We start from the raw sequence: 24,997 nt of genomic DNA, 5'->3' as shown, positions 1-24,997 counted from the left end.
GAAAATTTCCACTACTGTCTCTGTATTGTCTGTATTCTATACTACATTTTAAAAATCTTAATCCTTTTTATTTTTGTATTTTAAAAAGATTACATTTCACCGAAAATTCAGCAAAAAGAACTGTGCAAGCCACCCAAATTGAAGCTACATCAATATGCAATATCTGTAGGTTCTGCTATAAATATCAAACTAAGACAGAGGAGGAAAACCCACTCATTTGTACATAGCCATTAATGCAGCCTATAAAGCAAGAAAGATATATACGATAAGGGATAGCACTCTATTCTCAAGGGAATTAAATTCTAACAGCATTTCTTCGCTTGAATGAGAAAGTGCAAGACAATGAAAGCAGTAGCTTCAAAAAAGAAGTGAAAACAGCAGCCCACTGAATTAGATTTCATTTAAAAGGCAAACTCCTGTGTATAGGTAATCTTTAGAAACAAAAGGTTTTATCCTTCTTTATTAACACAAGTACAATGTAAACTAATCAGAAAAAGATGATCCCAGCAGAATATTTTAGTTTGCAAGAGAGAAAGAGACCAATTCCAGGAGCATTAAAGTCCTTGTCACAGACTATCATGGTTAAGATATAGAACCCAACGTGAAACTATGCAGATATATGTTTTAATTAAATTTAAAAGGAGTACTAAAGTTTGGCTCCAGAAGAGCCTTCCTCCATCAGAAGTAAGAAAGCTGAAATGATCAAGATTTGTAGAGGCTCCAATGCAAGAAAACAAGATCTTCAAGCATTTTATCGAGCAGCATTCTTACATGTATATTTTACCTTATTTATTGAATAACTGCTATTTCATATGGAAATAAATATGATGCATATGCTCATATTAAGTGGAGCAGATACCATCACACTACTCCAGTTTATCTCCAGTGGTGTAGTGGTTAAGGTGCTGACCTAGAAACCAGGAGACTGTGAGTTCTAGGCCATCCTTAGGCATGAAAGCCCGCTGGGTGACTTTGGGCCAGTCCAAACCACCTGGCAGGCTTGTTGTTATGGAGGAAAAGGAGGCAAGAGTATTAAGTATGTTCACCACCTCAAGCTATATATAAAAAAGGCAGAATAAAAATATCATCCTCAGCAGCAGCAGCATGGCGATCTTGTGATAGAGCATTCTTTTTCGAATTCAACCTAGCTGCTATTATGATATAAATTTTGCTTATATGTGTGCAGTTTAAAATCTCAATCTCTTTGTTACACTGAGTATATACTCAGGAAGGGAATCCAAGGGAACAAATAATTCCATCCTGGTATGTAGAAAAAATATGGCCATGATACCACATGCTGTTTTCCATCCAAATCCTACCTCCCAATTGAGATTACTAAAATTCTGGCAATAAAGAGTTTATATCTTTATATATAAGCATAAATATACTTATATAATGAAATGTAGGAACGTGTATTTATAGTAGCCTGTCCTACCGTCAGTGAGTTAGAAGCTGACTAGATATGTTAATTACCTTGGTACATCTGATGAAGAAAAATACAGTTCTCAACCAGTGGAAGGATTGATTGGTTTTGTAGCGCAGAGAGCAGCTCCACATAATAACTTTGGCAAAAAAAGAAAGTTCAAATCTTTCCTTTCTCACCTACTAAAATTGTCAAAATACATAGATACAGTATATCCAACAGCATTTCTAGTTTGGTCAACATTTCTCAATCTATCAGCTAATCATTAAATGATCTTCTGACCACTTAGGGCCTGCAATATTAACTCTTTCTGAAGAAACACAAACCCCCATCAACAGTAATAGCCTGAAAAATGAAAAACCTCACATTGCCAGTTCACCAGTGAAAAGACTGGAAAGCAAAATACTGAAATTATATGCTGAAAACAGAATGCTAATATTTTGAAAAAAATATACTTATACTTCTCTGTATGAAATAGAACACTGGTTAAGATCTTTGAGGTCCTATCAGATGGCATTCTTGTAAAGATGGAACCTGGAGAAAGTTGGCACTATTCAGCCTGATTGGATGAACATAAGGGAAGGGGATCTTATAGATTGCCTAGTTCAGAACCAAAGAACTATGACACTTAATCTATGCAATTCCTTAACCTTCATTTGTCAGATCTTTCAAATACTAATTGAGCACTTTTGTTCTTCAGGCATTTAGAAGGAATTAATGCCCTATAACTTGATATTCTTCTATTTTAAAACTGGATAGGTATTTGTTTTAATTCTGCTGCCCAGCTTTCATGATTCCTCTTTTGTATTTTTCTGTTATTTTAATTTAGAAGTCATATTTAAAGAGAATTATCCTCACCCTCTCATCCTTGTTCCAAATTATACATACATACATACATACATACATACACACATATATATTCTTTAATAAAATCATATTTTGTGTATTTTTTTTGTGTGTGTGTATCTATATATCTATATATCTATATCTATATCTATATTCTTTAATAAAATCATATTTTGTGTATTTTCAACATAGTCATATTAAAATAACAATGAATAACAATTAGCATTGTAAATCCCCACTATTGCCTTAGTACTGTACAATTTGTTATTATATACTGTCCCATATATCATCTGTTCCTCTTGCTAGCCTATTCAATAAGAGACAGACAGCTGCAACACTATCTCCCCATTCAACATAAGGACCATCTGACTCTAATTGTAGTACACAGCTTGATGTGGGTCTGGTTATGAGAAGCCAAAGTATCACAGTGTAATAATCCGGAAAAGCAGAGGCCTGCCAAACACAGGACTGAAACAGAGGCTTGGGCTGTCTAGTTGGCTGATGGGACAGAGGAAATATGATTAATGAGCAAGGTATAATGATATCAGGAACCCGATTAGCACCACAAAAAGGTCACAGATCAAAGCAGTATGCATTTCCAATCACTGCAGAAAAATCTGTACAGTGTATTGAAAGGGGAAAAATGCACGTTGTATCTTACAAAATGGCCACTTAAAAGTACCATAATAATTTATAATTATCTAGTTAATTGCAAAGATAAATATAGAACAACTCTTTTTTCAAAACAGTTCAAGAAATGAATGTATTACATTTTTTATCAAAGTATTCCTTTTTAAAAATTTATTTCCCTTACTTACATTTTTGTAATCCTATAAAATACAAATCAGACAACTTATTAAAACAATCAATGCTACTGTGTAATTCCAAAATCATAATATATTTTATATAACATCAAAAGTAAACAGTGGTTATGTAATTATTTATTATATTCCAGTATATTTGCAGGATATTACTTGGAAAATTCCTACATTGGGACATTTAACATTTTTGTAAATATTTATATAGTGAATTGTGTGAAATTATATAATTACAGAGAAAAACTTATCATTGTTGATTTCTGTCCGAGGATTGCTTTCCTAAATAGATACTATCATTTGCCCTAATATGGCAGCAGGGTAAAAGGGAGAGAAATGAAGTATTCCAGGAATCTGTACAAGTCAGAAATTCAAGTATTGTATATGCAAGAAAGAAGCACTCCCACTTGTTGCTCTACTCCTAGTTTGAACCCAACTACTTCTACCGTGAAATTACCCCCCAATCATCTGAACTGTCCTGAAAGCAGTTCTTAAGGATTTGGATGGGAAGTTTTCTGTTCACATTCACACTATATTCTTCCAAATTAAAACAGCAGTAAATGGCCTCCTGTACTACCTTGCCTAAAGAAGAGATTTGACTCTCAAAAAATTCTTCCCATTTATTTGAGGAATTCATTAGTTTTTACTGTTTCTTTTCCATATGCACATTAATATGGTTTTCTAAAAACATGTGTGTGCATGTATGCATATATGCTTTAAATAAAATCTTATAATAGAGTTTCCTCCTTTTTTTTCTTAAGCGGCACTAATATAATAGCTAATGAGTTATGTAAAGATATGTACATTTTAAGTATCTTTCACTATTTTACTAGAGACTTAAATAATAATGATAGCTAAATTCTGAGAAGCCAAGAAAGGTATCATAAGATATCTAAATATTGAATTGAGAAAGTACTAGGAGGAAAGTTACATTAAAATATCAACAAAAGTTCTGTCAGTGTGGTCAACACATTTTGCCATTTTAATGATACAATTAAAAATAAGCATCAAAATTTAAATTAAAAATAAATGTAAAATATTAGGCATTCCCAGTAGACCTACAATAGCTGTTTTCATTCCAAGCTACATAAATTCTAGCTTTGCATAGAAAAAAAATGACATTCTTTGAGAAAGAATCATATCTTAAGACATTCAATATTTGATTTCTGTCTTACCAATCTGTTCATACGAACAAATTCTTCTGGGGTTTTGGCCCATGGTGGAAGTTCAACATCAGACACCACTGTTCCATCATCCATCACTCCAAGATTGTAATTATTGAAGTTGACAAACATCTCAGGTAGATAATAAAATTCAGGAACAAGTTCCTATATGAAATAAAAACCAGTGACATATAATTAATTTGGTTATCACAGAAGTCATCCAATTAAAAAGAGACAGTGGATGTAACAGAAAATATTTTCACTTTCCACTTTGTATATATGATAATATTTCCACTTTACATCCATTAAATGTTGCAGAAAACTTGCCCATAGTGGTAAAAAAATACAATACTTTGAAATGTTGAATGAAAGAATATCAGATATATTTAAGTATCTAGACACAGTCTAATCTGAGATTAGAGCACTAAAATGTAGTATTTCTTAAAATAATGGAAGCTGTAACATTTCAAATTCATAATATATTCTTTAACTTTTTTCTAAAAAATGTCATGTTTAGAAACATTAGATATCCACTAGAGTATATTGTAAATTGTGTACCCATTATATTCTGGTGTGTATCTGATTTCAAAATCAGGTTCAGGAAAATGTGTATAAATGATCAGTTCATGTCCTCTGAATAGATTGAAGATATTAGATATTATTATCCTTGCCATGTCTATGTGAGCAGCACTGAGTAATATACCCAACTTGGCAGTGGAATGAATTTAAGAGTATAACATGCCACAATAAGGTATAGCACACTTAGAGTTTACTTGCAGATTAATAGTTGCACCAACTTTTGGGAAAACTGGTTATTACAGTGATAATGTATAGGACTGTCTTTTAAAACATTTAGAATGAATAAACTTCTATTAAAGCAGTTTCCTTATCAATATTAGCCATAAAGATAGTTAAACACTGGATAACTTTAAAAAGTGTCAGTCAAAATGTATTACATAGAGATGAGCTAAAAAAATAATAATTAACTGACACAATTAGCTAATCAATTAATAAGAAACTGGATTGGGCCCAAAAATTCTTACTCAATTTGTGGAAGATTTATTCCGTGATCAATTCCATTCAACTTCATTTAATTATGATTTATTGATAACTAGAAGTTTATCTATTCTTTGTAAATTAGTTTGAATTGCTATTTTCCATTTCAATAATATATATGTATTCTAATTTAAGAAATGACCCAACCCAAGTTCTCTTATGTAACAGTTATTTTGCTATTTATGACACCATACATAAAGCTGCACATCATAAACTCCATTTTACAGTACATTGATTGTCTAAAAATTCAGGTAGTGGAATTAGGCTATGTGTTTGACTTTCTATAATTCCCTCTTCCTTTGGCAACTCACTGCACCACCTACATCCATTTCAGGAGGCCTCTAGGGATATGAGAGAATAGCACCGGAGAAGGAAAAATAGATAATTGTCCTTTCTCCATTATACCAGTGCATATCTGTAGGTATAATGGCCACACTGTCTATAGATGTTGTTCTGTACATGAATATGTGCAACAGACTTAACACTAACTTGTCTTTAGATTTACATGAAAGAGCCTTGCAGCTGATTTTTGTTTTGTTATAATACAGTATATAAAATATAAAAATTTGCTTGCTTTCACTTGATTGTCACATGGTGTTATACTTAAATTATACTCTGTAATTAATATAAATCAGGGCTTATTGACAGAAGTAATTTTCATACCCATAAATTAAAATTGTTACTAAAAAAACAAAATAAAACAAAACATAATTAAGACTATACAGATTTTGCCCAAGTTCAAACATAATGCTGAATTGCATTAATTTAAACATATGAGCAAAAATGTTTACATCTGAATAGAGCTAATTGTCCCTATGCTTTTTAGATTGTGGCCAAGAGGTTTCATTTGTAATGAAAAGTTAATAGAAAAATTTCAAAATATTAATTAAAACTTTAAATATTAAATTAAAATATTAAATAACATAAAATATCAAAATATTTAAAAATATTACAATATTAGTTACTTAAAATTTCCTATTAATGTTGAACTTTCATCCGCGGTCTTCTTATTCATTTTATATATTCATACTGAATGCTTCAAATGATTAAAAAAACTTCTCAATGTTATTAATTTGATGTATTAAAATGTTAAAATAAGGTACTCAAATTGAAACTGATTAAATAGCCAAACAGTTATTTCTGTAGAATATAAAGATTTCATCATAGCACAGTCACATTACAGTAAGATTACAGTAGTGTGTGCCTATCATTTTCCTAATAAAAATGTGGTATACTTCAATACATTTAATCTGGAAAATAAAAGTAAGTAAAATAGTCACTGTTGTTATTGCTTGTCTATTTCACATATTTATCAAGATAGAAAAATATTTTTTATTTGTTGTTATTAATAGATACCATAATGAAACATCATAGAAATGTTTACAAAAACAGTTAAATTAGGCAAAGCAATTTATTCTTCTGGGAATTCTATAAATTTCTTGTAACAAATACTTCATGAATGAAAAGACTTAATATCTGTAATTGCTTTAGGAAATTATTTCATTGCAAGTAAGTGGTGTAAAATTGGTCTTTCTTCCAACAAGTGAAAACTACTTTCCATTTAATAAGCAGAAAACCACATTCTGTGCATTGGCCCCAGTGCTTAACGATGTTAGAGGCCCAGTGTATCAGATTCTAAATCCACTCTTGACATGGGTCAATGGATCAGTGGTCTTCCAGATACCACCCTCAGGGTCAACTATGGCAAGAACAGTTTCCAAATAGCTGAGTGCAATAGCAGGTCATCAGATTATAGACAAGGTCAGCGTAGAGTTACTAGAGCAAAAGCAGGAAAAATGAAGCAAGAATTAAGCTATTATCACCTCAGACCTTGTGAGAAAACAGCACAGCTATGCCTGTCGAATATTTGTATACAGGCATGTGAATTATTCTAAAACAAGATACAATAATAAGAGGCAATGCAAAATGCCTCTTTAAAATAAACTGCCAGAAATGTATGTGGAAGTATCTCATGGGCTAAACAAGAGAAGAAGAATATTTAAATGTATTAAATTTAAAAAGAATATATACTTGATTTAATATAATGCAAAAGAAATAATACAAATTGTTCTTGGTTTAACTTAACGTTCTCTTATTAACCAAATGTCATACAAAGCTGAATATTTTAGTCATGAATGCATTCCACATTATAATCTAGGAAATGATATCCATTTGGTTATTTCTAAGAGAACTAACATCCATCTTTGGATTCAGAAAGTTTCAAAGGTATCTATTATTATAAATTATAGATAAAAGCCTTACCAACAGCTGCCTTTTCTAAAATCATTCCAGTTATTACTTTTCAGACAAATTAGCAAGCAAAAAAAAAAAAAAGTTTGATCTAACCTGCCAGTAATGATATAGCTTTGGTTGCATTTACACCAAGGCTCAATTCAGTAAAATAGTGAGTAATCTGATGTAAATAAAATACCATTAAATTTATCAACCAGAGCTATAAAGACTTTGAAAATTATTTGGAAGAAGTACTTTAGACATACAAGCACATTTGCTCTCTTCCTTTCATTAAAGCAGCCACACCTTTTTGAGGCTTCTGCATGAGCCTGAAAAAGGATGCCATTGCTTTAAGAGTCACTTTAATGTATTAGCTTTTCAAAACAGTGAAATCTTTTTTCAGGTTCATGCAGAAACCTGCAAAAGTTTATAGCTGTTTCAATTTTTGGCAGACAAGTTGTGTTTGTGCTTATGTGAGATCCAAAGGAGTTCTTCTAAAACATTTCCAATAATCCAGCTCAAGGATTATTAACTGCTATGTAGCATTTCTGATACAGTGTTTCTACATAACATTTTGTATCTCTCTGAATGTTTAGAGGGAAGAAGACAATCTGAAAGCAATTTGATGAATGAGGAAACACAAGTTTCCTGTTTCCCCTGCTCTTTTCCCATGCCAGTTACTCCTCTAGAAAGAAGTTTTCTTTTTGTAAATGTTTCACATAGTTGTTAGAAATTTACACCTATTAATAAAGAAAAGACAGGTTCCCCTGGAGAAAATGTGGTAGCTAAGAATCAAGCCTGACTTAATGTTACTTAATCATTGTCAAATTTTAAAAAAATGCACAAATCAATTTTCAATGTCCAAATAAATTAAAAAGCAACTATGTTTTATATTAGGGTTAAAGAATCCCAAGCTCACTTTTAATAACATATCTTCCACATTTTCCTATGTTAAGGACTACACCTTACAAATTTGTGACGAACTTTTTCCCAGCAAACAAATCACAGAACTGCAAATAAGTTATTCCTAACACATACACAGACACACAACTTCAGCCTCCAACTCCTTTTTAAAGAGTTTTTGTACCTCAAGTGTCGAACGAATCCTTAGTACTTGCTTTCAAACTTTTTAGTTTTTTGTTTTTTCTTCCCCTCTATTTTATTTGCTGTAAAGTTTGTGACCTATTGCATATTGTTTATATGACTACTTTTGTAGACGACTCTAAACTTATGTGTATTAAGCATCCTTACAAGAATGAAAGGCAGGATGTAATCATGTCAATTAATGATAAGTGAAGTTCCAAGTCTTGCTCAAATCTTATGTCAACCTAGTCCTAGGGTCTCTGTAAAAACGAGTAAGATATATGTTAAATTCTTCTTTTTGTTAAGATTATCTACTGTGCCCTAGTTAGATATTCACAAATTGTGTCAGCATACATTTCTTACAGATTATATTGTTAAAGCTGATTTTTATTTGTTTTTCTAGGAAAGAGGACAGAAATCCCTGTTCATTGTTAGGGCTAGCAACAGTAGCATAGTGAAAACAGTTACTTCCACCTCACACTTGTACCTCTTAGAACAAAGCATCTTCTGTTTTTAGGTTCTTGTCTTCAAACAAATCAATCAGGCTTCAAGGCACAGGAGAAAGAGGAGATTGCTGATCCATACCACTACTGAAAGACCAGATGACTCTGACCCTCTCCCAATTATTAACAAACTACCACCATCAATTTGTTAGGTTTCCAGGTGGTTTCATGCCTAAGGCAGGGTTAGAACTCTCTGTCTCCTGGTTTCTAGCCTTGTACCTTAACCACTACACCAAACTGGCTCTCACATCCTTATCTACAAGGGCCATTAAGGGGAGAGAACTTATATTAAATGATGAAGATGTTCCTGATCAATGTCCAAGTACTGAACTAGTTGTTATGGTAAAAGAGTGAATATACAATGCTTAATATTAAGTTTCAACTAGAATAAAAGCAACTGCTTCCAAAGATGGCACACAACTTTTTTTTTTTAGCAATATACAGGGCTTTCAAACTGTTTTTGCAGATATACATGCTTCCCATGCTCAGCTTCTTTGACTCTTTTTAATGTCAAACCTAAGGAAATAAAATTAGGATATACATGCAGTTGCAGCCAGTCCTTGTCATCAGACCATGAAAGCCCTGGGACTTACGATCAAAGCATCAGGCTAACCTTGAACTTCAATTTAACATTTGTCTGAACTTCTAGCTTTTGTTTTGTTTTTATATTATATTAGCTCTTTTCTGCCTATTTGGGTTTACTGTTACAGATTAATAATTATATAGCAGGACAGAACAATAGACAAATTAAAATTCCTTTTCCAATTTTACTTTATTGTCAGGTAGTTGCTGATGCTTTCCTCTCCTCCAGCCCCTACCCGCACTTAGCCAACATATGTTTTTACTCCATAGTTAAGTAGAACGTAAAACATATTGTACCTTCCAAAAATACCTTTAAAATATTAGGCAGATGTGAACTTTGACATAGTTAACTACAGTTTGACTTTTACTGCAGATAATTTTCATCTGATATATCATATAGCAAATAAAGACAGTTACACTCTTCTGAACAAAGTTGTACGGGGATGAGATGAATTTAGGCAAATTCACTACATGTCAAAAGCAAGCTTTAAAAGAATAAGGTTCTTTAAATAAGTATTGTATTCATCTTATCATCATCATCATCATCATCATCATCCCTCATACCAGATCCTGATACTACAATTACATTATAAATGAAACTAATTGGGCTGATAGAAAGAATGGCATGTCGGAGGTAAGCGATATTTCAGTTACTGTTACATGACTATGATGTTGCATTTTGTGTCTCTGCTTGTAGCGTTGTCCACTGATAAACATATCATCACTATTTATACATTAGATTTATATCTTGACTTTACATTCAGGAAGTCAAAGCAATGTACTATATATAGCACTCCCTCCTATTTTTCCTTACAACAACAATCCTATGAGGCTTGGGTAACTAACTGATCTGTGTTAGAGAAAGAAATGGGTCCAATAAGAAATTGGCTACTTTTCTTCTTGCCTTTCCTCCTTCCAGTCAATGCAACTGTTTCCTCATATTTGTCCTTCCTTAACCATGTAGGTTGATGGATTTTTTTTTATAAACTGGTTCTCTTTAATATTCAGGATGCTTCCTTTCCTCATAACGAACAATCCTAGCTGAAACTTATTAAGCATTGTATCTTCACTCTTTTACCATAACAATTAACTCAATACTTGGAGATTGTTCAGGAACTAGGACACCATGCGTTCTAGTCCCCCCTTATGTGTAAAGCCAGCTGGGTGACCTTGGGCCAGTCACTGTCTCTCAGTCCCAGTTGCAAACCACTTCTGAAATCTTGCCAAAAAAACTGCAGGGACTAACTCAAAGGCACACACACACAAACAAGCACTTTTGAGTGCCATGTGCTAACTACAGTTCTGGTCTGATGCAGACTGGCAGAATTATACTCTTTTAATTCATCCTTTCCACAGTGGTGTTGCCTCTCCTTACATCCAACAGTGACTCTCAAAGTATTGCTTTGATCTACACACACAGGTAAATGCAGAAGCTATGTATAGGTTCTGGCTTGTTAAATCTTAAACTATCTTCCCCAAGTGATTATTCTAGAATTTAGCTCCTCTCAGAAGCCACAATTACTTTTTCCATGCATACTAGTAACATCTATTTTGCATGTTAAGTCAATGCTTAAGTCTTAATTCTGAGGCACAGAGATATTGTAAGATCTTACTATTCTAATCACTCATAACAATCCTATATTGTTGCACATGTTAGTGGCAAGAAGTGGCAGGATATAATTCAAAATAAATTTCCAACTGTTTATATTGTCATCATTAATAATTACAAATTAACATATTTGTGTTATACCCATTCCAAATCAGGTGAAAAGAAGTTCACTCTGTGGTGGATTGCAGTACAGAGCAAGGCTATCAGGAAGGAGGGGGTGCATTCCAGGAAGGGCAGAGAGACAAAAGACAACATAGTCTGGAGTTAGAGCGTGGGAAGCATAAGAGGTTCAGGATAGCCACTCTCCCAGGGTATATTCACTAGTTGCAGTAGTATAGATTTAGTCTGGCAAGATTCTGTCTATATGGTATAAGCAATAAAAGAACTGAATTTGATGAATTGTTTCCATATTGTTCTTGGATTGGGCCTGATACACTCACACACTCACTCACTCACTCACTCACTCACTCACTCACTCATTCATTCATTCATTCATTCATTCATTCATTCATTCATTCATTCATTCGAGTTTGACACTCAAAACTGTGTTTGAAAGATTGAATACAATATATATACAATATATACAAAATAATGATTATGAACCTTTAGAATATTATTAGAATGATTAGTCAATTAGAGTCTAGTGTTTCAGATAAAAATGTGTAAGTTAAAGACACTGTTTCAAAAATGGTGGTTTTACATTATTTGAAGTAGTTGCATACAACATGATAATCCAAATATATTTAATAAGTTAAGGAATAGTTTAGATGACAGGACTACCAGGAAAAATGAACCCACAGTAATTATTACATATTAATATCTCAATTATTAAGAGTATGAAATGAAGTTACGAAAAGAAATGCTTAATAACAATTTTGCTATGCCATTTTTCTAAACTGAAAGAAATTATCCACCATCTGTACCACACTATACCAATTTTCTTCAACCTGTTCACTCCATATATTTTGGAATTCCTAGAATTCAAAACTTGTTTGGTATGTTGGCTGCACTTATGGTCATAATCTATCTGTATCTGGGAGAAAATAAGATGGGGGAGACATACAGTACACAATGAAAATTATTCAAAAATTATATTGATGTATAAATCCTTACATAATTGTGTAAACTTTTTACAAAATTTAGATACTGCTGTGATAAGCAAAATCTAGAAAATAAATATTCACTGCATTAGTAAACGCTAATTAGAGCATAATTACATTGACAATAAAAAATATTTTGTTTTTAAATCTACAGCATTTTAAAATTATTATTAAATGGTTACCTGCTCTATAATGTGTTTTGACTAACTGAATATATATTCTACAATATATATGTAATATAATGTATTAACAGATTAATTGAAAAAAATTCTTAATGGATGTAAAGGCTGAAGCTAGTGAGAAGGGAACTTCCCAGGCTAGAGATGGCCATTATATAAATATATCTCAACTGTCCAAAGCCATCAAGTGACATGTCAAGTATCCATTAATTCAAAAGAGGAAGGACCCTAAAATTTAAACACTGAAAATATATATAAATAAGTCTGACATGTTGCATTGCAGTGTAGCAATCAACCATTGATGATTATGTGACAGTAGAGTCTGCAATATAGATTCTTGTCTGAATGGATTGTGTATGGGAATCTTCTAACAAGTCAACTAAGGCTTAAGCATCTAGGGATTGATTATTTACTGCCTAGCTTGGGTATGAAGATTGGCCACATAGAATTGTCAAAAATCAACTCCTCACTATACTTGACCTATCATTTTTTTCTAACCCTAACCCTAATCTAACCTGAATATTGTATAGATTATATGAAAGCACATTCATTCCATGCTAGTATATATATTTTTTTTTCATGGTTTCAGGATGAGGACAAAAATGTTTAATCTTAGCATCTGCATATAAAGAGTTCAGGATGCATCTGCAGTTAACTATACATTTATTAATCAAAATCTATCAATGATTTCCAACAATTTTAATTAAGAACATGTTTACATGAATTACAATTCTCTCAAATATTATTTACAATTTCCCATAATTTTAGATCTCCTAGAGATACTTTATCAGAAATTTTTTGTTAACTTCCTGTGTAAGTGAGGTTGTCCGTTATGAATAATTACAAAACTTTAGCAGTTTAAGAACCCTGATTGCAAGGTAAAAGATTAAAAACAAAACAGAATGAGGCCATGATTAATTAAAGACACTTAATAAAGCTAATAAACTAATAGAGCTAGTGTTGGTAATGTACACATTTTCCCATGTTTAGCTGAGATACCATGGATAACCAGGTGACATCATTATTTCATTTTTCTTGCTCACAAAGAGATATATTTTCAAAAGAAGCTAGTGAGCGCTGATTAAACAATACCATCACTATTAGAAACCACACCCATCATGAGTTACTTCAGCCTGATAGTGTCACAAAGATGCCTCAAACAGAGCAAAAGCATTCCTTTATCTGAATCTGCACTGCCCATAGCTCGCATACTGAGATTAAAATTATGTGAACAGTGAAAGCTCAGATAGAATATGCTAACACTAGACAAGAAGAGCTGTCATTATAAAACAAACAAACAAAAGCCTTGGAACAACTAGGGGAAAAAGTGAATAGCAAAACCCAGTAGCTTCCCTTCAGTTAAAACAATAAGTGATTTAGTTCTGCTGTTGTCCAGCATTGACCGTAATTTAAGACTGGTATTAGATATGCCAATAATCCTGTGGGATATCCAAAGAATCACAAAACTTCAAGTCACAACCTAACTTTGGAGACTGTTTAAGTCTAATAAGATGGAAGTCTTGCAAGACTAAAAGGCCTTCCTGACTGGCTTGCCCTTGCTTGGAAGCTTCCTGATTCATATACAGTAAATAGCTCTACAGAGATGCGTTGGGGGGGAAAGCTTTTTGCTATACCATCTTAGATTCAAATGGCTATTTTAGTTAAGGTTCTGAATGTATAACTTTTGACCTTAAAAGAAAAAAAAAGTACCATTGACATCAGGCCATTAAAATATGATTCAATCTAGATCTTAATCCTGGAAGTTGATGAATCTGTCCTTTACTTTGATGTGAACATCATGTCATTCTTTTATGAAATAATGTTTAATTTTCTTTCAAGAAAACTATGTTAGTCTGTGGCTACTTTGCCCTTTTGGCAAATGCTATTAGAGTTCAGAGGCACATGAATTAGATTTGCTATGACTTTGTGACAGATATCCCACCTTTGCTATTTTACTAGCATTTTGGGTAGTGTATGTTAATAGTCATTGTTCATTGATCTCAGTATATGTTATGTTCCATGTAATAGTGCAAAAATGTTCAGGAGCTGAGGAACATATCTTTTTATTCTTTTACATCAACGCTGAGGAGTAACCTATAAGCTTTAAAAGATTTCACTGACATAGTTTGACACATATATCACCAACCAATAGTATTCAACTGGAGTTATTTCCAAATTTCATATTTCATATATTTCATATATCATATCATATGATATTTCATATCATATATTTCATATATACAAAAATCAATTGCTTAGCTGACCAAGCAGTTCTATAAATTATAAATATTTAAATATTAGTCCTGCAAGTTTAAAACACAAATAGTTCAATTCCCAATTATCTAGTTGAAAGTTATATCATAATCTTTTCAAAGAAGGGAACTCTTATATTATTCAAAATACCACACACTGATAGCACTTTATATAAATAATCATCATTAAGTTAATTACAGCATTTTAAAATTTAAATTGTGCTTTACCTTGATATCAGATGTGTCACGCTGACAATTGCGCCACGCCCTTGAAACTGATGAGAAAGCTCTATCTGCATGATCAAATTTGCCACCTTGTAAATTTAGGAAAAATGTTGTAAAAGGCTCCTAAGAAATAAGATTAAGAAAGAAAGATGAAATACATTATGAGACAGCAGCAGTTTTCTTTTTATATATATAATACTTCACCTTGTCTGAACAGACTGGTATGTTTTATTTCTGGAAATAAGTAAAAATAAATAATAATGCGAGTTGTTCATTTTAAAAGTATATAAAGAGAATCCTACATTACAGTGTTGTTTAGAGAGTTGCTGAAAAAGTTGTGCAGATTTTATGTATTTATACTATTATTCCATTAGTGTATCCACTATGGCTATAATACAACCTAACATTTATATACACCTAACTGTATACAGGACAGGAATTAAAGGAGATCTTCAGAGGTATCCAACAGATTTCAATGGCTTTGACATAATACGAGTAATCTTTGAATAACAGATATTAGCATATCTCCTCTTTCAGTTTGTTATTCAACTAAATATTCCCTAGAAATATTATGCCTGCACACATACCCTTCTTACATACACAGTTCATAAATATGGGATAAAAAATGTTAACAACTGAAAAATCTCCTCTTGTTCAAAAGATACCTAAGCACATATTAGAAGATAATTGCCTGAAATTAGCTAAGTACCATAAATTACTTCTAGGATTTATGTGTGCTTGTATGAATCTAACAAGGCTTAATTAATGATATCCTGCTAATGCTTTCCCAAAGAAATTAGTTTCTATCAGATAAATCATAATTCCAGTGTATTTTACAGAAACCTGGTTCATTTCATCAATATATCAAATCTGTCCAATTGCATGTTATCTACAACCATATTACAACTTTATTTGAAAAAAGGGTTATTATTCTGTTTTTCTATTATATCTAGAGAAGAAGTCAGATTACATTCCAAGTTAAACAATGATCATACAATCAAATCAAAGTTTGAAACTGGAAAAAAAACCCGAAAGGCTTTTCTACTTTGCTTGTACATACTTATTTTTATGAATTATAATCACTTTATTTCTGATTATCTAAAAACAACCTGTTTAGTTACATGATTGCCAATTAAAATATTAAATCCCCATTATTTAACCATTGGTACTTTCTTTACACATATAAACAAAAACACTTCTATATACACTTACAATTCTTAACAACCAAGTCAGTGCAAAACTGGCTGTTGAATAATGAGTGCCATAATGAAACTTTGGAACCTGATCATCTTCCCATGTTTCGTAGCGTTCTGCAAAGAATGCAGCTCGTTTGGGATTAAGAGCACCAATGGGCTAGGAAGAAGAAAAAAAACATAGTCAATGTATGACCTCATCAGCAGCAGTTGTAAAGCAATACATCAATTGGATTATTATTACAATTTAATATAATGTAGCATAAAATGTAGAGTCAAGTAGGCATGTGAAATACCAAAGAGCAAGACAACAATTTCAGGTACATAATACTGCATTTATTTCATTGGAAGATGTATTTCTAATAGATATTTATTACTACTGCAAATTTTATTTAAGGAAATAGACATGAAATATTTGGTCCCACGTCTCTTACATATGTTGGATTATTTCCTCTGACACTTCCACTTCAATATGTTGCCAGTACCAAAATCACAAAGTTCTTGATCAACATGGGCTACCCCTACTTCATAACTTACTCTCTACAGGCCTAGCAATAATTTGATAGAAAAGTTCCACAACATGAGTATGCCAACTCATATACGGTTCCAATGGCCATACAATATAGCATATTGGTACAGGATTTTATTACTAAGAAGTGTCTCTAATAGAAGTATATTTGAATAGCGCTTCAGTGGAAGAAGGAAAGGATGAAACACATTTTAAGGTTTTTATCCAGTTTCCAATTATGGAAACTGTACTTAAGGATCTAATTGCATCAATGATCTTCTCCCCTCCTGAATTGTCCCCTAGCCAAAATTTTGAGATAAAGTAATACAACCTTTCTTGCATAGGATAACAGAAAGAAGGGTACAAAAGACAATGCTTTCTTGGTGTAGTGCCAAAATGGTGGATGCTCCCCTCATGTATTACCTTTTAAAGATGTTTTAATTTCAACACATATTTCATAATTCTGCTCTTTTTAAATATTTATGCATTGTTTCACAGCCTTTTGGACAAGATCAAGGATTTTTAAATAATTTATGTGACTGCTGCTGTTAAAGTTGTGAAGCTTTATGGGTTCTAGCTTTATGACTGGTCTTGTTAAACCATAATTGGTGCTATTTAGTATCTTATGTATTGATTTCATTTGCTAGATTGTGTAAATAATTACTATTTATGTAATTATACTGAACTGCTTAGAACGCTATGTAGAAAGTAAGATTTTAATACTCGTTCAAATAACATTTTAGTAAACAAACGAGAAACAAGAATCTTCTTTCTCATTGTTAGACTTATTTCTGATACTCATTTTTTCTCAAATGTTTTGAAATGTTCAAAAGTTTTCCTGTTACTTTTTATAAACTAGATTTAATGTGAACCTTACTGCATGATTCAGCTGTGACACCTAATGCCTAATAGCTGCACTGTTCCTTTAAAATTAAGACCTGCAAACCACAAGCATCCAAAAATGGCACATGACAGAGTTTCTGATATATCAACAAATCCATCCTGTGAGGAGGACTGCAGAATTGAATAAGTGGCATCTCTGGCTTACAATATTTTAATATGCATCTAGTTAACATAGAAGCATGCTATTAATATCCAATATTCCTCAAGACAATTCACTCTTTTCCCCATCAATACCAGTTATTTTGCATGAATACAGTGAACTATTTACTAAGTGCTGGTAGTAGTACAGTTCATGTACTCACATGACAATCTGCCAAGAGGTGGAGAAAATATTGTGAAAGGCTATGGCTTTTTCATAGAAATATGCTATATGTCTTCACTTGGAAAGATAGAGCAGACGATAGGTTTGCTAAACATGCCCATCTTTATAAAATATCACAGCTAGTTTCACTGCCATGAGTCTTTAGGACATACGGTGGTATAAAATATGAACTAACTTACTTAAGTTAATATTTTAGTGGTTCTGATTACTTCTTTGTCTTAAATGGGTATCTTGACTTTCTAATGTGTATCAACACTCAGTATGTCTTACAACTGTAAAAGACTGAAATTTCATCTGTAAGGTTTGGGATAATAAGATGTAATTATATAAATCAAGTCACAAGTTTACATGCTATCACATGACAATATTGTTCACTTAAGTGTGTGTGTGTGTGTGTGTGTGTGTATGTAAAAAAAAAAAACAAAACCCTCTCACCCTTATTGGTGGTACGTGTATTCCTCAATTTCAGGTCCTCTACCAGAAGCCTGGAAGTTTGAGGATTCTGTGCAGTATCTTAGCTGTTCCTAGCAATGCATTAATCTAGACAGAAAGCTCTGATGTTCCTGGAATCTGTTGGAGTCACTCTCCCAGCTAAGGAGTCACAGCCCCGAGTGCTCCTACCACCACTGGGTCCACTTTGGCCTTTACATCCCATATCTTCTCTAGTTCCTCCTGCAGGCCCTGGTACTGCTCCAGCTTCTTATACTCCTTCTTCCTGACATTGCTGTCACTTGGTATTGCTATGTTTATCACCACCACTGTCTTCTGGTCCTTGCCTATTACCATGATGTCTGGTTGATTGGCCAGTACCTATCTATCCATTTTGATCTGGAAGTCCCACAAGATCTTAGCCCTGCTGTTCTCCATGACCTTCTGTGGAATCTCCCACCTGGACTTGGGAGAGTTTATTCCATACATTGTGCAGATGTTCCTGTACACAATGTCAGCTACTTGGTTGAGCCGTTCAGTGTATGCTATTCCTGCCTGCATCTTACACCCTGCCACTATATGTTGGACTGTCTCTGCTCTGAGGTCTCTCTGCACAGTCTGCACTTTGGGTCCTGTCTAGTGTGGTAATCCCCTGCTTCTATGGACCTGGTGCATAGTGCCGGTTCTTGTGCTGCTGTGATCAGTACCTCAGTGCTGTCTTTTAGTGCAGCCCTTTCCAGCCACTGTAGGATTTCCCAATGTCAGCCACCTCAGCAAATTGTCAATAGTACATCCCATGCAGGGTCTTGTCTTGCCCTGGCACTTCCTCTGCTTGAACTTTCTCCCATGTCTGCTGCTGCTTCAAGCATTCTCTCAGCAACTCATCTTTAGGTGCCATCTTATTGATGTACTCTTGGATGCGCTGGTTTATGTCCAGGACAGTGGCTTTGACACTCACCAGACCCTGCCTGCTCTCTTTCCACCTGTGTGTAGTGCTGCTCTTCTTGATTATGTAGTCAAACATCTCCAGGATTACAGTGGCTATAGTGTATACCACTTCATTGGTTTGAGTGATGGTGGTGATAGGGATTGTCGTGAGGACTCTACTGGTATCTTCTAGCACACTATCTGATGGTACATCTCCACTGAACCTTTGTAATTGGTCTCGAGGGTTAACTGTAGCTAGTTTATCCATGATGTTATGCTTCATATTAACTGCTGGTTCTTCAATGGAGAGGGTAGCAATGATGTTCCAGCTTCAGGTGTTAGCTGCACATCCAGTTATTCTTCCGAGTCTTCTTGAGTCTGGGATCTAATGTGTAGTTGGTCTATGAAAAGTTGTGAGAGCAGGTTCTTCTTCACTATGTTGAAGTGTTGGGTAACCAGCTGTTTCTTAGTGTGGATGTAGGTCTTCTGTCCATCCATAGTTCCTTCATACGTTTCATATATACCCTCTCATTAGGTCTACTGTTATAGTAGCATTCCATCAATTCCAGGTTCTCTTGTCTCATCCATGTATGGTTTGTTCCACTAGCCCGCTTATCGTCAGATTGTCCTGGTTTCCCAACATCTGCACAAACCTTATTAATCCGGGCAATGTCTGAGCCGGCATGACTTTCTTAGTTCATGTCACTCTCATATCTGAGGTAGGCAGGTGAAGCGTTAGGGGGTCTTTTGCCCAAGGACCCCTACTGGTAAGGTAGGTACCAGCCAGGATTTGAATCCCTGCTTTATTTTTTAATGCAGCTTTATTGCTTTTAACCAGGTAAAGACTAAATTCTGCACAGGTTATAGACCTGTATAATTAATTAATGTATATGCTAATAGATATTAATTGATTTGTTTACTAGGTGACTACAGAGAGAATTATCATAATACATCCCAGTCATGATTAATAGATACTTTGATATGGCTCAAGATTGGATTCTGCTATATTAATAAGTTTAGATGCTGAAAAAGCTTTTGATATAGTTCAGGTTAATTTTCTAAAGCATTATGTTTTAGATATAGATATGGATTCCCACCTTCTTTTATTAAATGGATTTCAATTTACTATTTGCAACCAACAGCAAGGAAAATATCAAATCAGTTAATTTCTGGACCAGTTGAGTTACATCAGGGCACCCATCAGGTTTGCCCACCTTTTCCATTGCTTTTTTACTTAATTCTTGAATCATTAGTGATTTGTTTTGTTGTTAGGCAATCTTGTGATATTATTGGTCTTGCATTGGGAGATTCTGAGTATAAATTATTTTTATAGCCTTTTGACAATATTGGATAATTGCTCTACTTCTTTGCCTAGGTTGATATAGGTGGTTCAACAATTTGACAAATATTTGGGTTACAATAATTGGGGAAGATCTAATTTACTTCCTTTGGGATCAGATATATTAATAGATGTAGAGAGCCAGTTTGGTGTAGTGGTTAAGACATCAGGCTACAAATCAGGAGACAGTGAGTTCTAGTCTCACCTTACGCATGAAGCCCGCTGGGTGACCTTGGGCCAGTCACTGTCTCTTAGCCCTAGGAGGGAGGCAATGGCAAACCACTTCCAAAATCCTGCCAAGAAAATTGCAGGGACTTGTCCAAGCAGTTCCCAGGAGTCAACATTGACTCAAAGTCACCATATACATATACATAAATATAAGATGTTATATTTTGTAGTCTGTACAGAATATGTTAAATGTTTAAAAATTATATATACTAAAAAAATTGAAATATGTGGAAATTAGTATGCTAAATGTTACAGATAAAATAGTTAACTATGAATATTAATAGATATAATAAAAATTCTATTTAGTGAGGTAACATTAATTAATGTTATTAAAATTAATATTACTCCCTATCTTGATAGATTTATATTTTAAAAGGCATTCAGGAGTCAATTCTAAATAGATATTTAATTCAAACTATTGAGGAAATGTTATGAGAATATGCCATCAAAAATTTCATTGGTTAATCTTAGACTGTTTTGATGAAGGAGGTTCTAATTTACCAGGCTTCCAAAAATATCACTGGGAATTTATTTTATCATCTGTATTTATGTGAAATGAGTTCAACTAAATATAGGCTTTATTGGAAAGTTATTGTCTATTTCCATTCTTGGCAATTATTTGGATTAACATATAGCAAAACCATTTTCTGATTTGAGAGCAGTTAGACATATTTGGACTGTTCTGAGACATAACTGGATTTTTATGCTGAGTCTCCTGAGTATTTAACTTTAAGGAAGAACTCTACTTCAAAAATAGGTGGTTAGACATTCTGTTTAATGAATGGGCAGAATATGGAACAGTAACTTTAAAACAATTACTTTGAAATTATTATTTTAAGGAATTTCAATTTCTTCAGGCATATTTTTTTGCTTAATTTTCAACAGTTGCAATATAGTCAATTCAACCTGTTTTGATAGCTCAGTATGGATCAGATGCCTCAGATGCCTCAAACAAATCTGAGATACTGTATTCTTATTTTATGAAATCTAATTTTGAAATCAAATCAATTTCATATCTATATCACAATCTTAAAAATATTTTTAAAGTTGAAATTACTGTCATTAAGAATTATGGAATAAAGACCTGGAATATCTGATAATAGAGCATCAATGAATCCACGTCTTAAAAATGTTAACTTTGTTTCTTTTGGTGCAAGGTTGAAATTAATTCATCAAAAGATTTTATTCTGAGTTTATTGGATACCCCAAGGAACGCATCAGAAAGCCAGGCTATAAGATTTTCTATGTTGGTGATGTAAGAAATTTGAGGGTACATTAACCCATATGATTTGGTCTTAACCCATTACCAGTTATATTTTAGAATAACATTGAAACATATATAAATAGATTCATGGATAAATGTTTTCATGTTAAAGATCTGAATGCTGTATTGAATTATATCCCAAAACGTTTGAATTTGACAATTTTTGAGGAACTTTGGGTATACTGGGTATGGGGAACAGTTAAGAAAATTATACTGACAGACTGAAAAGGACTCATGGATTACATTCAAGAAGTGTGTAATTTATCAATTTTTGAAAAGGCAATTTTTTCTAATAATAAAAAAATGACACAATATGTTTTCCTTTGGTATAGGTTTCATAATATTTTACAAGAACGGATGCATAATTTTATATTTTGTTATTAAATATATATGTGATATATTTGGTAATCTAATATATAATTTATGAAATTAAAAATGAACTACAAATTGGCAGCAGACACTTTCTTGTACGCCACCCGGTCACTTGTTTGTGAGATGGGCAGCCATCTAAATATGATGAATAAACAAATAAATAAATATAATTACTTTGGCTATTTGTTAAAGCAACTTAATTTTGTTATATTTATTTCTTCGCCCATTTACTATCACATCTAAACAGGCCATTTAAAGCGCATCCTGGCAGGAATTCTGATAATTTTCTAATTTTAATGAATACTCCTTTCCCCCAGGAGTTGAAATACAAGGGGAAAAATTGGCTTACTCAGATGTTAATTATTGTATTTGTCAGTGAACCATTGTAGAAACTACTTAGTTTTTGCTCTGTGGCAATATTCAGCCATTCCTGCTTTTTGTTTATAAAAAAAGATATTAGAGTTGGTGAGTTTCTTTTTGCTTTTTTGTAACAATATGAAGAGCGCAGCATCTACATAACATTAAAGCTTTTCAAATGTGTGCTTTTAAGTGCTCCTGTTTTTATTATCTCCAAATAAGACCACTACAGATCAATAGTTATAAAATTACATCAGCTGAATATAAAGCTAAAACCGGTTAGGATTGATTTAATTCTCTTTTGCAAAAAGAAATAAAATGTATCATATGGTGAGCAAGAATCTACCATATTGACTTTTAACCCTCCCTTTTTTGTAACACCAGATTTCAAGAACCTGGCAATAGGACAACTATCAAGTCATTCCACATTTATTTGCAGGCAAATTAGAAAAAAATCACCAAATGGGGGAAAGGGTTAGAAATAAAGAACTACGAAGCTGTGCAGTGACAATGATACACTATCAGCTTACTCAGAGAAGTTACAGTGGGAATACACATTGAATTATACATTACACAAATGCACTGATTTATTGTGGTAATAACATCCACCTCATTAAAAGATTCTGCTTTGCTGCATTTGGAAGGCTACATATTGTTTACTGCTATAAATTAATGGCAGTACGCAGAAGACTGTGGAACCCTTGTAACAATAGATCTGTAATGACAGTGCTGTATATCACGGCTTCCTCAGCAGCTTCATAATAAAATGGAAACAATGTATTGGGCTGATACATTCTACCACGGTTAGCCATATTTTCCTGACAACGGCTATGAGATTTTCTAAATACCTAACTAACTATTAGCCATTCCAAGGGAAAGCATTACCATCTAAAATCTTCTTTTTTCCCCCTTCTCTTATATGAAAGATCTTTTTCCTTTCTTTTTTATTTTTACTATCATATTTTTAAATGAACAGATAACTACTATTCTCCTTAATTGGCTTTGAAGTGGTATTATTTTCATATGGTTGCCAAAACTAGGAAATTCCCAGTTGTGATGCATAGGCCATAAATGTATTTATGCAAACGGTGCTACAATTGCAGTTCACTGGTCTACCCAGGAGAATGGCATTTGTTGAAAAAACAGCAACTTAAAGTAGCCCTTTGACCTACAGTATTGCAATAGATCTTACTTATTGTAGCAAAGGATGCAGCAATTACAGAGATGCAATTATATAGTTAGATGCAGCTAACAGTGCTAAACAATTTTTAAAGCCAACATTTGTCATGGACTTTTTTTATACATCTACCAAGAGAAACTGCAGAAATTTATCCCAATTACCAAATTTTCACCTTTTAACTGCACCTATACCCTGGTTTCTCTTCAGATCATGTAAACTTTCATATAACTCTATGTATTGTATACAGGTGAAACTCGAAAAATTAGAATATCGTGCAAATGTTCATTTATTTCAGTATGCCAACTCAAAAGGTGAAACCAATATATGAGATAGACGCATTACATGCAAAGCGAGATATGTCAAGCCTTACTTTGGTATAATTGTGATGATTATGGCGTACAGCTTATGAAAACCCCAAATTCACAATCTCAGAAAATTAGAATATTACATGACATCAATAACACAAAGATTGGAAATAGAACAATATCGGACCTCTGAAAAGTATAAGCATGCATATGTACTCAGTACTTGGTTTGGGCCCCTTTTGCATCAATGACTACCACAATGCGGCATGGCATGGATGCTATCAGCCTGTGGCACTGCTGAGGTGTTATGGAAGACCAGGATGCTTCAATAGCGGCCTTCAGCTCCGCTGCATTGTTCGGTCTCATGTCCCTCATCTTTCTCTTGGCAATGCCCCATAGATTCTCTATGGGGTTCAGGTCAGGTGAGTTTGCTGGCCAATCAAGCACAGTTATCCCATGCTCACTGAGCCAGGTTTTGGTACTTTTGGCAGTGTGGGCAGGTACCAAGTCCTGGTGGAAGATGAAGTCAGCATCCCCATAAAGCTCGTCTGCGGAAGGAAGCATGAAGTGCTCCAAAATCTGGTAGACGGCTGTGTTGACCC

The 24,997-nt window shown here is 33.4% G+C and overlaps 1 protein-coding gene across 3 annotated transcripts in view; it reads right to left on the bottom strand.

Annotated features, from left to right (window-relative positions):
- LRBA (LPS responsive beige-like anchor protein) overlaps positions 1 to 24,997 on the bottom strand; it is a 427,822-nt gene that overhangs the window by 82,317 nt on the left and 320,508 nt on the right. For all 3 annotated transcript variants that reach the window (XM_088132764.1, XM_088132766.1, XM_088132765.1), the window contains exons 45-47: positions 16,281 to 16,421; positions 15,072 to 15,191; positions 4,260 to 4,412 (exon numbers count right to left, since the gene is read on the bottom strand). In XM_088132764.1, coding sequence (XP_087988890.1) covers positions 4,260 to 4,412; positions 15,072 to 15,191; positions 16,281 to 16,421 — 414 coding nt within the window. The remainder of the gene's footprint in view (positions 1 to 4,259; positions 4,413 to 15,071; positions 15,192 to 16,280; positions 16,422 to 24,997) is intronic.

Source organism: Python bivittatus, unplaced genomic scaffold (assembly GCF_059951505.1).
Source record: "Python bivittatus isolate LINGU-HERP-01145 unplaced genomic scaffold, Pbiv_v1 ctg000070_np1212, whole genome shotgun sequence".
Classification (NCBI taxonomy): domain Eukaryota; kingdom Metazoa; phylum Chordata; class Lepidosauria; order Squamata; family Pythonidae; genus Python; species Python bivittatus.
Note: the sequence above shows the minus strand (reverse complement) of the source record. Positions and strands in the feature narration are given on the sequence as shown.